Source organism: Aythya ferina (assembly GCF_964211825.1).
Source record: "Aythya ferina genome assembly, chromosome: 1".
Lineage (NCBI taxonomy): Eukaryota > Metazoa > Chordata > Aves > Anseriformes > Anatidae > Aythya > Aythya ferina.
In genome coordinates, this window is record NC_140296.1 from 203,127,574 (window position 1) to 203,141,133 (window position 13,560).

At 43.4% G+C, this 13,560-nt stretch overlaps 1 protein-coding gene across 3 annotated transcripts in view; it reads left to right on the forward strand.

The window, feature by feature from the left end:
* Nucleotides 1-13,560, forward strand: part of SFMBT2 (Scm like with four mbt domains 2) — a 146,252-nt gene that overhangs the window by 11,892 nt on the left and 120,800 nt on the right. For all 3 annotated transcript variants that reach the window (XR_014691379.1, XR_014691380.1, XM_084514423.1), the window contains exons 2-4: nucleotides 664-833; nucleotides 6,004-6,098; nucleotides 9,316-9,556. Coding sequence is in view for 1 of the 3 variants with exons in the window: in XM_084514423.1 (XP_084370549.1) it covers nucleotides 728-833; nucleotides 6,004-6,098; nucleotides 9,316-9,556 (442 nt within the window). In the remaining 2 variants the exon portion in view is untranslated. The remainder of the gene's footprint in view (nucleotides 1-663; nucleotides 834-6,003; nucleotides 6,099-9,315; nucleotides 9,557-13,560) is intronic.

Here is a 13,560-nt window from a genome sequence, read left to right on the forward strand (position 1 = left end):
CTGAGTTAATATTTGCTACCTTGGGGGGTACTAACTGCTGCAGTTCCCTTAGATCAGCCTTCATTAAAAACCAGTTGTGGCTAGTACTATTTCATTCTGGTATCTCCATTAGACATGTTGAACTTTATTTTCTAGAGTTTTTTCCAGTCTCTCCCAATTATTGTCCCTTCATTGTTTCCTCTGCTTCTTTTCTGTAAATCTCCCCCTTCAGAAATATGAGTGTTTATTAAATGAGATATAGCTCACACAGTGTTAGCCATCAAAAGAAATTGGAAGCCATGGGCTCAACTTGTTGGAGGAGGGCTGAGCTGAGCTGGCCTTGCTCAGGTGCCTTTTTGGGCAAGGATTGTGCCACGTTATGGGCATGTCCTTATCTCTCAGTTGGCAACACAGGGAGCTGGACTGAACTTTGGGAGGTGAATCCTTTGTGTTGAATATTGTGGATGTTGCTTATTACCACACTGTCATCTCTGTTATTGCAGTGATTATTGTCATTAAGGGAAGTGTCCTCTGCTGTGGCTCCTCATTCAACAACAGCTTCATCTTGGATGAGGAAGCAGGATTGAAGGGTTACGATCAACACAAAATAACTTGAAACTCCTTAGGAAAGGCTGAGAGTTGGTGTAGGCAGAACAAATCACCCATTGTTTCTTTTTTATTTAGTTTGTGCTCTAGGAACTCCCTGCTGCAGGATGAATTAGGAAGGGAAGGACTCTTCCTCTGAACCATGGACACAAGGGCATCCTTCATCGCCACCATGCAAGAGACCCAGAATCTCTCCCCAGAGAAGGGTCAGAGCCCAGCCAACGGCGATCAGGAGCAGTTTGATTCAGGTGAGCTTTCCTTTACCATCACGGGCTACCTACATGGTCACAGCCCTCCAGCTGACCACCAGTAGGGGTGAGGGCAGTCGTGTTACCAGGGGACCATTAGGGGTGGTTGTATGGCTTGATGGCCTTTTTTGAGATTTGTGGGTTGGACAAAACTGTGTGTCCCATATTGTGGAGTGCTAAAGTGGATCCCTGGCTGATGGGGTGGGAGATTTCAGCTTTTTTTCTACTGGATCTTTTCTACAGTGCATATCAGTTACTCCAATTTTAAATAAAAAGCAGTGGAAAACCTTTCCCAGGACACCGTATTGTGTCTTTCCTGTCCTTACATACAAATAGGTGCTCTCACCAGTGGTGAATCATTGATCCAACACTCCTCACATGCAGTGGTAGCAGTGGTGGGGTGAAAGCTTTCAAACTCTGCATGCTTTCCCTTCAGTGCCTTTTGCATCTGTTCTCTCAGGTGGTGCTGTCTTGTGCTCTGTTGGTAGCCCTGTGCTCAAGTCAAGCTCCAAAGCTCTACCTTAGGTCCATTTCTCACTGTTTGTCCCTTAGCACCCCAGAAATTTGGGGGAGCATGTTAAGATTCATCCCACCTGAAAGAAACAGGACACTTATGTTAGTTTAGGTAAGAACCCAAGTACTGCCTTGGGTTCTCTATAGACATGAAAGAGAGCCCTACTTCCCTAGGATGACATGTAGAGATGACTGCTGAGCATCACCTAAGCTTTAACAGCTGAATCTGGAGCTGAGATGCCTTAAGACACTTTAAAAAATAAATAAAAAATTTAGTCATCACCAGCAAAGAGGGAGATGTAGTTCCAAAAAGCAATTCATCCTGTTTTAACATTAGAGCTGGGTTGCCTTTGGGTTGAGTCACCATATGGAGCTGCCTGCTTTTTCCCCAACGAGGATAAATAAAAGTAACCCTGGTTGGAGCATACAGGAACATCTTGATCCTAGTTGCCTGTGTGAGGTGGATCCCCATCTCAAGGTGTGATGGATGTGCCCTAATTCAGACATTTCCAGAGTGGACACCTGCAGCTTTTTATCACCACTGGATCCATTTATATCCATGGGAAAGAGGTGGGATCCTCTAGGGTGAGATGCAGTTGGCCAACTGTAGACATCAGTTTTGGAATGACCTGTGGTTCCTGGATGTCTTTGAGGTTAAGGATCTTGGTGACACTCCCATGACCATTTAGGAGGTTTGTTGTTGATCAGGATTTCCCCACTGGCCCCAAGCCCTCACCTAATTGCTGAATCATTTTGCCTTTCAGTTCTTTGTGAGTGACCAACGTCACAAATCACAGAATCACAGAATTTTCTAGGTTGGAAGAGACCTCAAGATCATCGAGTCCAACCTCTGACCTAACGCTAGCAGTCCCCACTAAACCATATCCCTAAGCTCTACACAAATGCATCTATGTGCCTGTAAATAAGATGGCTTAACAATTTTGCCACAAACCTTTTACATTTCCAAAATTGTTCTCCTTCAGGTAAAAATCTCTCTTTCTGGAGCCACAGGTTTGGGGTCTTTTATTCCCTTTATTTCCTGTAGCCAGACGTCCTGGGAGGCTGATAACAGCTGGAATAGTTGCATTTTTATCATGTCAATGCATGGAGGACTGCAGAGCACTTTAAAGCCATTGAGAGGCTCAGAGATAATGACTGGTTGATTTTATTTGCCATCCTAGGCTTGTTTATACATCACTGTATTGTAGGCTAGCCAGCCTTGACTCTCTCATTAAAAAAGAGCACTGGGCCTAAGCACCAATAATTGGAAAGGGAGTTGATATGTAAAATAGGCCTAATGCCAACTTTGTCATCTTGTGGGGATCTCTGCAGCAGAGCCAGGACTTTCGTTGTTGGAGCCTGTGACTTGGGAAGGGACGAACAAATAATCGCTTTGGATAATCACTTCTTGAGTGGGCACTGTTGTCATTGTCATTTGTTAGGAAGGACTTTGCCTTTCCAGGTCTGCCTTTTAATCAGGGATCTCCGGAAACATGAGAGAGGTTGACGAAGGCTGTCTTGTGCTCCTCATTGGTAGGGGTGTTGTGATGGACGAGGAGAGTTGTGTACAGTCCCATTAATACACACGTGGATGGGATTAGGGGTGTAACCCCATTCCTTTGGCTGTTCTGACCACAGGGCTATGCTGTGTCTGCTCTGAACGACCCTCTGCCAGATTTCTAAAAGGGAACAGAAGTTATTAAACAAATAAAATAGAAAATATAAAAAAGGAAGCTTACAGTCCCTTCACAATCCTGTGTGGTAAAATGAGTGAAAATAAAACACTGATGCCATGATAAATGAATTCTCTGACATTATTTTTACAGACCTTGTAAAAGTAATTTCCTGATAAAGTCTGCAGATAAAACACTGTAGAGGAGTCAGACTGGAGAGAAATGGATTGACGGAGAGGGAAGGCTGCAGCTCTCATCACTGGGGGAATAGCACTGCCAGGGCTTGAGCCTCTCTGTTTGGGTTTAGGAAGGAGAGATCTGGCTGATTTTGAAAACAGATGCTGTTGGGAGTTTTGCTGGACTGCATGTGAATGAACCTGCTGGTGAGGCTGCGGGAGCAGCAGGGCGAGTGATGCTCCGTGTTGGCATGTGGCAGAGTAGGTCATGGGTGATAAGATTGTAAAGGACTTGTTGCATCCATAACTAGCATCTGTAACGCTAACATAATTAACTTACTATTGCCAAATTCTGGAGAAGATTTTGTCGCCCTGGAGACATCGCTCCCTGAATGGGCTGAAGATGTATATACTGAACTGCTTGAAAATTCTGCTCTGTGGTAATTATTTCTTCCATAAGAATATTTAGTAAGGATGGAGAAAAACAGAAACTTGCATGGACTCCCTCAGAAAGTTAGAACAAAAAGAAGGAATGAAAACTGGGAACATACAGAGAGCATCATAGGCTGAGAGAAATGTCTCATGCTTTGAACAAGAAATAGCTGAGCAGGAGAGAGCCCTGGACTGACTTAGAGATGTCCTCAGGAGATGTCCTTGCAGTTGTTGAGCAGCCCATCCGAGTACCACAGGCTCAGATGGCCACAAAAGCAGGGAGCAACCAGGCAGAGGGGATGTGCTTTTAGTAGATGGGCTTTTAACTTTTTGCCTTCGCTTTTTCACATCAGATATAGTAATACAGTAATAGATTATAAGTAGTAAGTAATAGACTTAGTGGGACTGGGATTGGTGGTGCTCAGGGTAGAAAGTTGCTTAAACATAGAAGTAATTTTAAGGCTTTGATGGACAACCATATCTGCTAACCATCTACTCACAGACTCTGATACTGTTTTGTAGAGTCCTAAAATCTTTGAAATCTTTGGACCTGGCTCTCCTCTAAAACATTAACTCCACAGGGTTGCAGACTTTAAGGTTGAAGGATTTCCCTGATCAGCAAAGTTGCCCGCCTGCATGTTATAGATGAGAGAAAGTCTTAGCAATTTTTTGCACCAAGTTCCTACCTCGTGGCTAAGCTATGACTTGTCTTTCAGCCAAGAATGAACAGGGCCCTCATTTTAGGTCCAGTATGTCAACCAGGGACAGTTTCTCTGCCTGGAGGTTTTTGCAACGATTGCACTACACAAAACAAAGCCCATCCCTTATTCTACATTGAATTTGTCTGCTTCCAGATCTTTATCATGGGGTTGGGCTATTTCTTGTCCAGCTGAGTTGAAAACTCATCTGGTAGCCATCTTATCATGGGAGTAAATGTTGATTTACATCTTCATACTTAAGCAGGTTAATTGAGTTTGCAGTAAAGAGTCAGACCTTAGGCTTGATGCAGCAGAGTGCAGTGTTTAAGGGTGATGATGGCTCAGCACTCCTCTTTGAACTCCCAGACAAATCTTTTACCCTCTGCCAGCTCTGACTCAAAACCCCTCCTCCAATACATTTTTTTCCCCTTGCATATATATGTCTGGCTCCATGGGCAGCAAATAAAACCTATTTCTTCCCCTTTTAATGAAGAGAGATTCCTATTGCACAATATAATTTTCTAGTCCTGAAAACTGGAGACCTGTAGCAATAATTGCAATAAATTAATCCTGCTGTTTTCTTCATAAAACTGTCTGGGGAGGTTTCTTAATTCAGTTTGTCATGAGTCACTTTAATTACATCATGACCATGCTGATGAATGTTTGGGCAGGTAAGGGTCTCGCAGAGTTTGCCTGATAAATGCTTATTGCGAAGGGCTCATTGCTAGACTGTAAATATTTTTGCTCTGGGGATGAAACTGGGTTTGCGAGATTGCCTGGGAACAAAATGAAAACAATCAGATTTGGCTGATTTTTCTGTAAGTGAAGGAAGATTTATTTTTAATTATTGCTGTGTGTGTTTTGGTGATGGTTTGAGGCCTCAGCTCTGCTCTGCTTGGCGTGGATGCAGAAAAAGAAAGAGCAGTAAAATCAGCTCCTTTGCCATGGGGAAGGATCGTGTGTGGGCCAATGGTGTGGATGGGGGAGGAATGATACAGAACCCCAAATCTGAAATGGGACAAGAAGAAATGCAGGGAGCAGTTTTGTGAGTGGTACAGGAGGTTTAAGGGGAAAGCAGCTGTAGCCCTGGGGGAATGGTCCCATGGAGGTCTTGGCTGATGTATTGGGACAGAGGGAGGCTGAGCAGGGACAGATAGGGTGGCAGCACTGAAACTGGGGCTCCACAGTCACAAGGGTTGGGGTATTTGCTCTGCGGGCTGCTCGGCCAACAGAAGCAACTCCTAGTATTATCACCAGGAAGCTGCTGTAATTAACAGTCCTGAGGATCCCAAGGCTGGGCCATTACACCCCAGAGATAGTGGATAGGCAGCAAGTGCCCCTGTGGCAAAGGCACAAGTCCCTATTGCACTATGGTGAGGTTGTTCCGCTGCTGCCGTGAAAGCAGAGTGACTTCTGGTCTCACAGTGGTGGCTGCTGAAGTCCCCAAATCTGCTGAAAGTGCAGTAAGAGCTGGTCAGACTGGCTAAGCACAGATCTTTAAACAAGCTTTCTGTGTTTCCTTGTGTTGATGTTTATATCGGTTGCTATTCTCACCCCCAAACTCTCTGACATAGCTTTTGCCTTCTTTGGCTGTGTTGTAGGCTGCTTTCCTTTCTTTCTATTTTTTCTTTTTTTTTTTTTTTTTCCTTTTTATTATTTTTATTTTTCTTTTGAGCAGATGAGGGCTCCAGCATTGAGGATGCAGACTTCAACTGGGATGAGTTCCTGGAAGAAACAGGAGCCAGTGCCGCTCCCCACACCTCCTTCAAACACGTATGTGCTTTGGCTGTGCCTCGCAAGCATTGAGCATGCTCCCTCTTCTGGTTTTCAGGGGATTCCTGCCCAACTGAAGTGGGATCTGACCATTTGGTGTAGGATTTGGCTCTCTGAGGATGTGACAGCCTGCATGGGAACAAAGCTGAGTGCTGCCTGGTGCAGCTCCTGGCACTCTAGCTTGTGTTAGGTGACATCAGTTTGCACGCACTGACTGCAGTCACAACTCAGGACACTCTGTCATCTGCCCTGGGTTCAGATTGGTCATTGATCAAGGTTTATGTCGCTTTATAATACTCATATTTTTATAATGTTTATAATGTACGTATGTTTTTTTTTTTTTTTTATTCCACTGTTTCTCCTTTTCCTTTTTGTTTTATTGCTATCCATCACAACTCATAGAGCTTGATCTCAGAAGACTGCTTGATTTATCTGAAGGTGTCCTCTCAATGTGTGATTTACTGACTAGCAGGCTCACTCAGCACTAGAGTCCAGCATGGCCCACAGGAAGCCACTGAATAGAATAACAATCTTGCAGCCTCCTTCCTGGAGATGCTGCCTCAGTAGTGTGGGAGCCAAACGCTTGGGCAGATGACCCTCCTGGGTGAATGTGGCTTGTGCAGACATGAAGGAGTCCTGGATATGCCCTGGTAGTTACAGCAAGGTCTGTTCCTCCGGTCCATGTTAGCAGAAGTAGTATCCACAGTTTCTGAAATTTTGACTGATGGAGAAGATTGGAGCACACTTTGAAGAAGGAGTCTTCAAGCAGAGCCCATTGCATTCAAAGATCTCATTGTATGGGACCAGTTTCTCCATCTACATCCAGTTGTCTAACCTCTTCTGCTCAGCCCACCTGTGTGCTGTTCATAGCCTGCCTTTACACAAGGACATGGACAGAACTGAAATTGATGCACAGGTTCATCATAGTTGAAGGCATGCATGAATGTTCTGGAGGATGTAGGCATCTTAAGCAGGAAAGAGAGGGCTTTTAGCTGTGATGCTCTCAGCTCCCTTAAACTGAGTCTGGTTACTGGCAGAGACATTTTTTGAGAGCTGTGTAGTTGTGGAGCATGTGAGAAGGAAGTTCCTCAAAGAATCTGTTGCTACTTTAGGATTAGTTTCCATTTTGATGACTGCCTTCATGTTATTAAGTTACCTTTGTCTTCAGGTGCCTTCTTGATTTTTTTTTTTTTTTTGAGGAAGTGAGGAGCAGCAGTGGTGAAAAGCCTCTCTCTCCTATCAACATCTGAAAAGAAAAAAATAAGTCATACAATCCTCCATTATTTATTTTGCTTTCATTTTAACAACACTGGAGTATTGCAGGATGAAGGACCGTAATTTTCTGTACTGGAGAATTACAGGACAGTGGTGAAGTTTTATTTTAGTTTATCTTTGGTCCAGTGGATGTCTGGAAAGAGCATCTTGTCCCAGGGTTCTGCTCTGAGCCCTTACCCAAATACTGGAGCCAGGTGGAAGTTCTGTGCTTCGTGAAGTCCTTATGGATTTCTTTAGGTGCATGAAGATGCTTGTTGCAGCCTGCTGATTGTGGTATTCCACACCTGGGACAGTTGATGTGATGTAAGTTTATGCTGGGAATTATCCTTGGTGTCTATGCTTCACAGTCTGGAACTTCATCCTCCAAAAAATTGGTTGTCCAGGAACTGGAAGGCCCTCAAAGAAATTCGATTGTTTTGTCCCCAGTTTGTGTGATTTCCAGTCACAAGTCTCTTGCCTCTAGAATACTGCTTTGGTCCTTACTCTTGGTGAGAGCAAGGAGAGACACAAGTGGCCATGTATCCTGGATTATTCTTGAGGACCCTGAGCATCACAAGAGCTAAATCCTGTCTTATGACTAAACTAGTAAATGTCATGGATTTTTCTCAATCTTAGATGATCTCCAGAGGTCCCTTCCAACCTCAGCTGTTCTGACTCAGGCATTGATGCTGATGAAAGTGTCTACATAACTAAAAGCATGTGTAGTGTTATAATCTGCAAATAATATATGGCTTTGGCTGGCCACCACTCATGTCATAAACTGGAGTGGGGTGGGTGAGGCAGTGCTAGATATTCCAGAGGAGCTCAGTTTTCTTTTTTCTTTTTCTTTTCTTCAGCTTGGCAACCTGAAGTATGAATCTGCAGGTGGCTATGTAGACTGTAATACATTTATCTCTATGAGCAGAAGAGGCATTTTAACCTGTCATGTAAATGAGAACTAAATCAGAGACAGGCTTAAACCAGATTGTAAAATCTCTCTGTAGGAGATAATGTACTTAGAAATGTTTAAGAATCCATCCTTAAGCATCTCATAGGGAGTCACAGGCTCAATTTTGGATGGACTTCTGAAGACAAAGCTGGCATTGCAAACAGTGGACCAGTATCTACCTCTTCTGTACCAACAGCAGCTCGAGACACCCCACTGGCCCTTGGAAGATCGATTTCGATGTGCCCATAGCAGTCCCTGCAGGGACTGAGAGATACACTCTAAGAGATGCACTGGTGCCTCCAGTGTCCATGGGCGAATTATTTGTGACCTGTCACTGCTGAGATGAATGGAAGTGACCTGTCCATCAAAGGGCAGGACAGTGATCCCAAGCCAGTTGCTTCTTTCAGCCGTGGATCCTGCCTTCTTTACCAAGGTGCTGGGAGAGTGAATTGGCTGTGCTTTGAGCTGCTGGGCATGGATTTAGTGGAAATGCTCTCCTCGGTCTGCTTGGCACAGCATTCAGCCTGTGATGCTTGTCATACATCAAGAGGTGCCTCAGTGTTGTTATATGACTAATTATTATAGCTGGACCTAACTCCCAGAGGTGCTCAGTGCCTGCCTGTTCTACCTTGCACGCATCCTGTCATTTGCCTGACGGAGCTGTGGGGTGGGAAATGTAACCTCAGTAGGGTGACCCACCTTTCTCCCAAGCATTATGTAAAGATTGATGATGCTAAGGCAGCTACCAGCCGTCTCCTAAAAGTGATGCACCTGACGTTGACACTGATGGTGAGCCCATTTGGAGTACATGGGACCTTTCATGACGGGGTATGTACTAGTGAAGTAGGCATGATCCTGGGCAGACTGGGAAGGAGGTAGTTGTATTAAGGAGCCCAGTCAACTCATGTCCTATCCCAGACCTGTTCTTTAGTGGCAGTGTTGGCTTGCTTAGTCAGACAGGGAGTCTTCCTGCAAAGAAGAAAAAGTAACACCATGCCTTTCTCATTCTGTAAGGTTGAAATCAGCCTTCAAAGCAGTTTCCAACCAGGGATGAAATTAGAAGTGGCCAACAAGAGCAATCCGGACACATACTGGGTGGCTACGATCATTACAACATGTGGACAGCTCTTGTTGCTTCGTTACTGCGGCTATGGAGATGACCGCAGGGCGGATTTCTGGTGTGACGTAATGACAGCAGACCTTCACCCCGTTGGCTGGTGTACGCAGAATAATAAGGTCCTGATGCCTCCGGATGGTGAGTTCTGTGTGTTTTGCTAGAGCCATACTGATGGTTAGTCTCCAGACTTCCAGTCAATGTGGAACAAGTGCTCCAGGTGCTTGTTGGGTGGTGTTGGGGTGGTGTTGAATGATGCAACACCAACAACTGGTGTTGGGTGATGGAATTCCACTGAAATTGTATGGCAGTTCATGGCCATGTCTCCATAGGTCAGTGGGTAATTCAATTTTCCAGTCAGCCTCCAGGGGAGAAGTTTTTGCCATGCTGTTAAGAAGAGAAGAAGCTTCTGGATGAGGTTATCTTAACAATGAAATGCATTACTAAATTGCCAAGCCATGACTTTCAGTGAGAGCAGAAAATTGTCCTGTACTTGCAAAAAGGAAGGACTAAATTCCGGGTGAGGACAAACTAGAATTAACAAGATATTTGGGTGTAACCAAATTCAGAAGTTGGCTGTGCATTCAAATATTTTGCCCTGGAAGTTTAAAGCCTTCTTTTGCCAGATTCTTTAATTCCAATGGTAGATACACATCAATAAAGATAGCAAAATTCAGTCAGCATAAGTGAGGGTGTGTCCTGATTCTCTGCTTTTTGGTGCACAAAAGCTGAATACAAGAGCTGTAAATTCCATGTGGAACAGTTTTTTAATAATACGTTTAATCCTCAATGTTTAAGAAAAATAATGTGGTGGGTTTATTTGTTTGTTCATTTTTGCTGTGGACAGCAACAGAACAGCTGTGCATTCTTACCACTACGTAGCTCCAAGCAGAGGTATTCTTGTCACCGTTGCTCATATGTATTCCCTCTGTACATCCAGTTTATTCTGGGCTGGGGGAAGAAGAGATGAATGTTTAGCCTCTGGCTTGTGAATGTGTTTGAGAAAAGTCTCGTTTAAGAATTCTGCCTGCCGAAGTCATTCTTCTACTTGCTGTTCACACGACCGTTGAAAAAGTATATGTACCATTTGTGTGTCACGCTTGACTTCTGGTGTAGCTGTTGCCTTAATTCCTCTGGAAGTGAGCTGTAGTCTATGGATTAGAGCAGAAACAGGCTCATTCCTGCCTTGCATATGCTGAACTCTGAGCTGAACTGTTATCTTTTTGTTCGGATCTGACTGCCTTTTGAATAAACAGAAAATTGATTGCTTAAAAAACAACAGCAAAAACAACAAAAAAATATGTCAGAGAAATCTGTTGGTTTAGGAATAAGTCAAATGATGTAAGAGGGGTTAATTTTTTAATTTTATTAGTGTCTTAAACTGCCTTTTATTATGTGGATTATAATCAATGTTACCATAAGGGTGTACAATGCCATAAACTAAATCTCAAAATGCCAGGGTCGAGGGGTAAAAGATTTTATCGACTGTTGTAATAGAAAATAATGATTGTTTCATAACTGGAGGCATACTGCTTTTCATGAAAATGTTAGTCTGCTCTTTGGGCTGTGGCTACTTCATGTAAACTGTTTTGCTTGAGTGACCGCAAATGTGGAGTGTGTGATGGCTCCTTTCTCTTCTGTCCAGGTGATGTAACTGTATGCCAGAGTATTAAATCTGGGAAACTTTCCTGCTTTTTGGGTGTGTGTTTTCTGTTTTGTTGTTTGTTTGTTTTGTTTTGTTTTTCCCTCACCATAAGATGTAAGCATTTAAGAGCTTGAGCTGTGTTTTGGAATGAGACATCTAAAACACCCCAGAACATCTGAGCCTTCAGGACTTCCATCAGTTGGAAAAGAGGGAGGTCCTAAATGCATTCATAAATCACAGAGCTCCTCTGTGTGTTTGCTCAAGGGATTTGGCCTGTGGTCAAAGGTGGGCTTTGAAAAGATTGTAGCTCCTATGGGGGCAGTACAAGGAGGAGGCTGGATGTTCAGGAGTGCCTCTTGTCTGCTGTAGGGCGAGCTGAGCTCTGGCCAGCTTTGGAAAGTAGCTTATGAGTACTGGACTTCATTCTATGCAGATGTCTGAAGTTCATCCTGTGCTTAATTGTTTTGCTGATCAATGACTGTATCTTAATGAACTGAACTTCACTACAGTCCCGAGAGTTTTACCTGGTAAAACCTGAAAGATCAGACCTTGCCTTGATAAAAAAGAAACTGTCATTCCCAATAAACTCTACTGAGGTTTTCTGCCAGTTTAGCATTGCACACTACTTTGTTGTCAAACCTTCAGAAGAAATAAAAGGCAGCTCTGAATTATGTGGTCTTGTTTCCTAGGGGCCCAGTTCTGCACATATTGATCACAATGAGGCTATCTGTTGGCAAGACCATACAAACAGAATGGGCAGGGCCAGTTACCTGTTGTTACAATTTGTTTTTAATCAGGAGCCAAAGGCATATCTGCCAAGAAGGAGTTGCTTAGTGGGCAAAATACTATCACTGGTACAATACTTTGTTTCTGCTTAGGAAGCAGATAGGACTGATCAGTGTGAGTCTTGTAAATGCGATGCCAGACAACACTGGTACAAGTGAGAGGATGGAGAATTTCAATAGATGGAAGAGAGATGGAAAAAAAAAACAGTCTGGTTCAGTTTACCAAATCAATAGAGCTTGATTTAATGTTCAGCGCATACAGAGCTTTTAAGGGGCAGCTGCCAAATAATTATTGTTTATGATCCCGATAGAAGGAAGTCGTTTAATTTACAGACTGTTGCATTATTATTTATTGGATGACGTTAGTTTTGCATCATGGTGCCTGCAAGGATAATGTCAAGTCATGTTATGTCCTCCCCTGACATTATGGTATAATGCACTAAAATAGGGCTGAGGCCCAAATGCTTCAGTTTGTAATAAAATGTATTGGCATATCAAAGGACAGTGTGAGTGTGCATGTGCCTGCAAGCTTCACCCTCCATCCCCCTTCCCTGCAGGAAATCAAAGGAGTAAAATTGTAGTTACTTCAAGCTTTGCCATTAATTATATTTTTCTCATTACAAATCGGTGTGTAATTTGAATTGCAAACTCAACTATCCTGGCAGAATAGATCTGTTTACCATTCAAAGCAAAATGAAAATTATTTAAATTAGTTAATATAGAACTCATTTGAATGAATTGGATGTTTATTCATGAACTAGCTGAGGCAAGTGTGAAGCTGTCCTTATGGTCTGTAGCTTTGGCACTGATCAGCTCTAAAGTCACGTCCTGGGACAGAGATTTCTTTTTTATTGTGTATTAACCATGGGGTAAACCAGTGGGGTAGGTACTGCCTGATGTAGTTGAGTCTGAAATTTTCATCCTTTCTGTCAGGGCCCTTCAATAACTATAATTCATTTGAGGAAGAGTGACGTGCTTCAGAGTTTGTTGACAGTGGCAGGAGTGTGGTGGGAAGGTGGGATTTGGCTTCTGCACTGTAGGTGTGGGATGTAAAGTAGACCTTCCATTGGTTAGTTAAAATTGCCCCATTATAGTGACCTGTATGGAAGCAGAGACAGCTCCTTCGTTGCTTCATATGTTTTACCAAGCTCCATCCTCCTCCTCAGCACAGAGCCGATGCGGTTGTTGTTTCATATCCTTCATCCCTTGGGATCTCTTACTCACTGAGCATTAAAAATTTAAGTCTATCTAAACTTTCCCTTACTCGTAATTCCCTCAACAGAGAAAGAAAAAGAGGTCTCTCGCCTCCTTTAGCCTGTTATTTCCATGTGCTGTTTTCCTTTGTTGATGACAGTTGGGTTCATGAACACATTTACCATCGGGTAGAAGAGCAGCGTGGAGAACCTGACAAGCGTAGTAGCTAAATTATGCATTGTGAAACATGCAGAGAGCAGGAACGTTTTTTGATTGACACTTGGGTGTTTTTGTACAGATTGCAGGTTTACAGCTGAGCCAACAGAGCTGAATCTCTCCTGGCACTATCTTAATGCATTCTGGGATGCGCTAAAAACACTGGACGACAAGATTATTGTGTACACATGTAATTGCTGCAGTGGTTTTGCTTTAGCGTTATTGACAGATGGAAATTCAAATAGGGCATTTTGGAGTGTGGATCCTCACGGTGATCTTGTCTGCTTGCAGTGTAAACCAGGAGG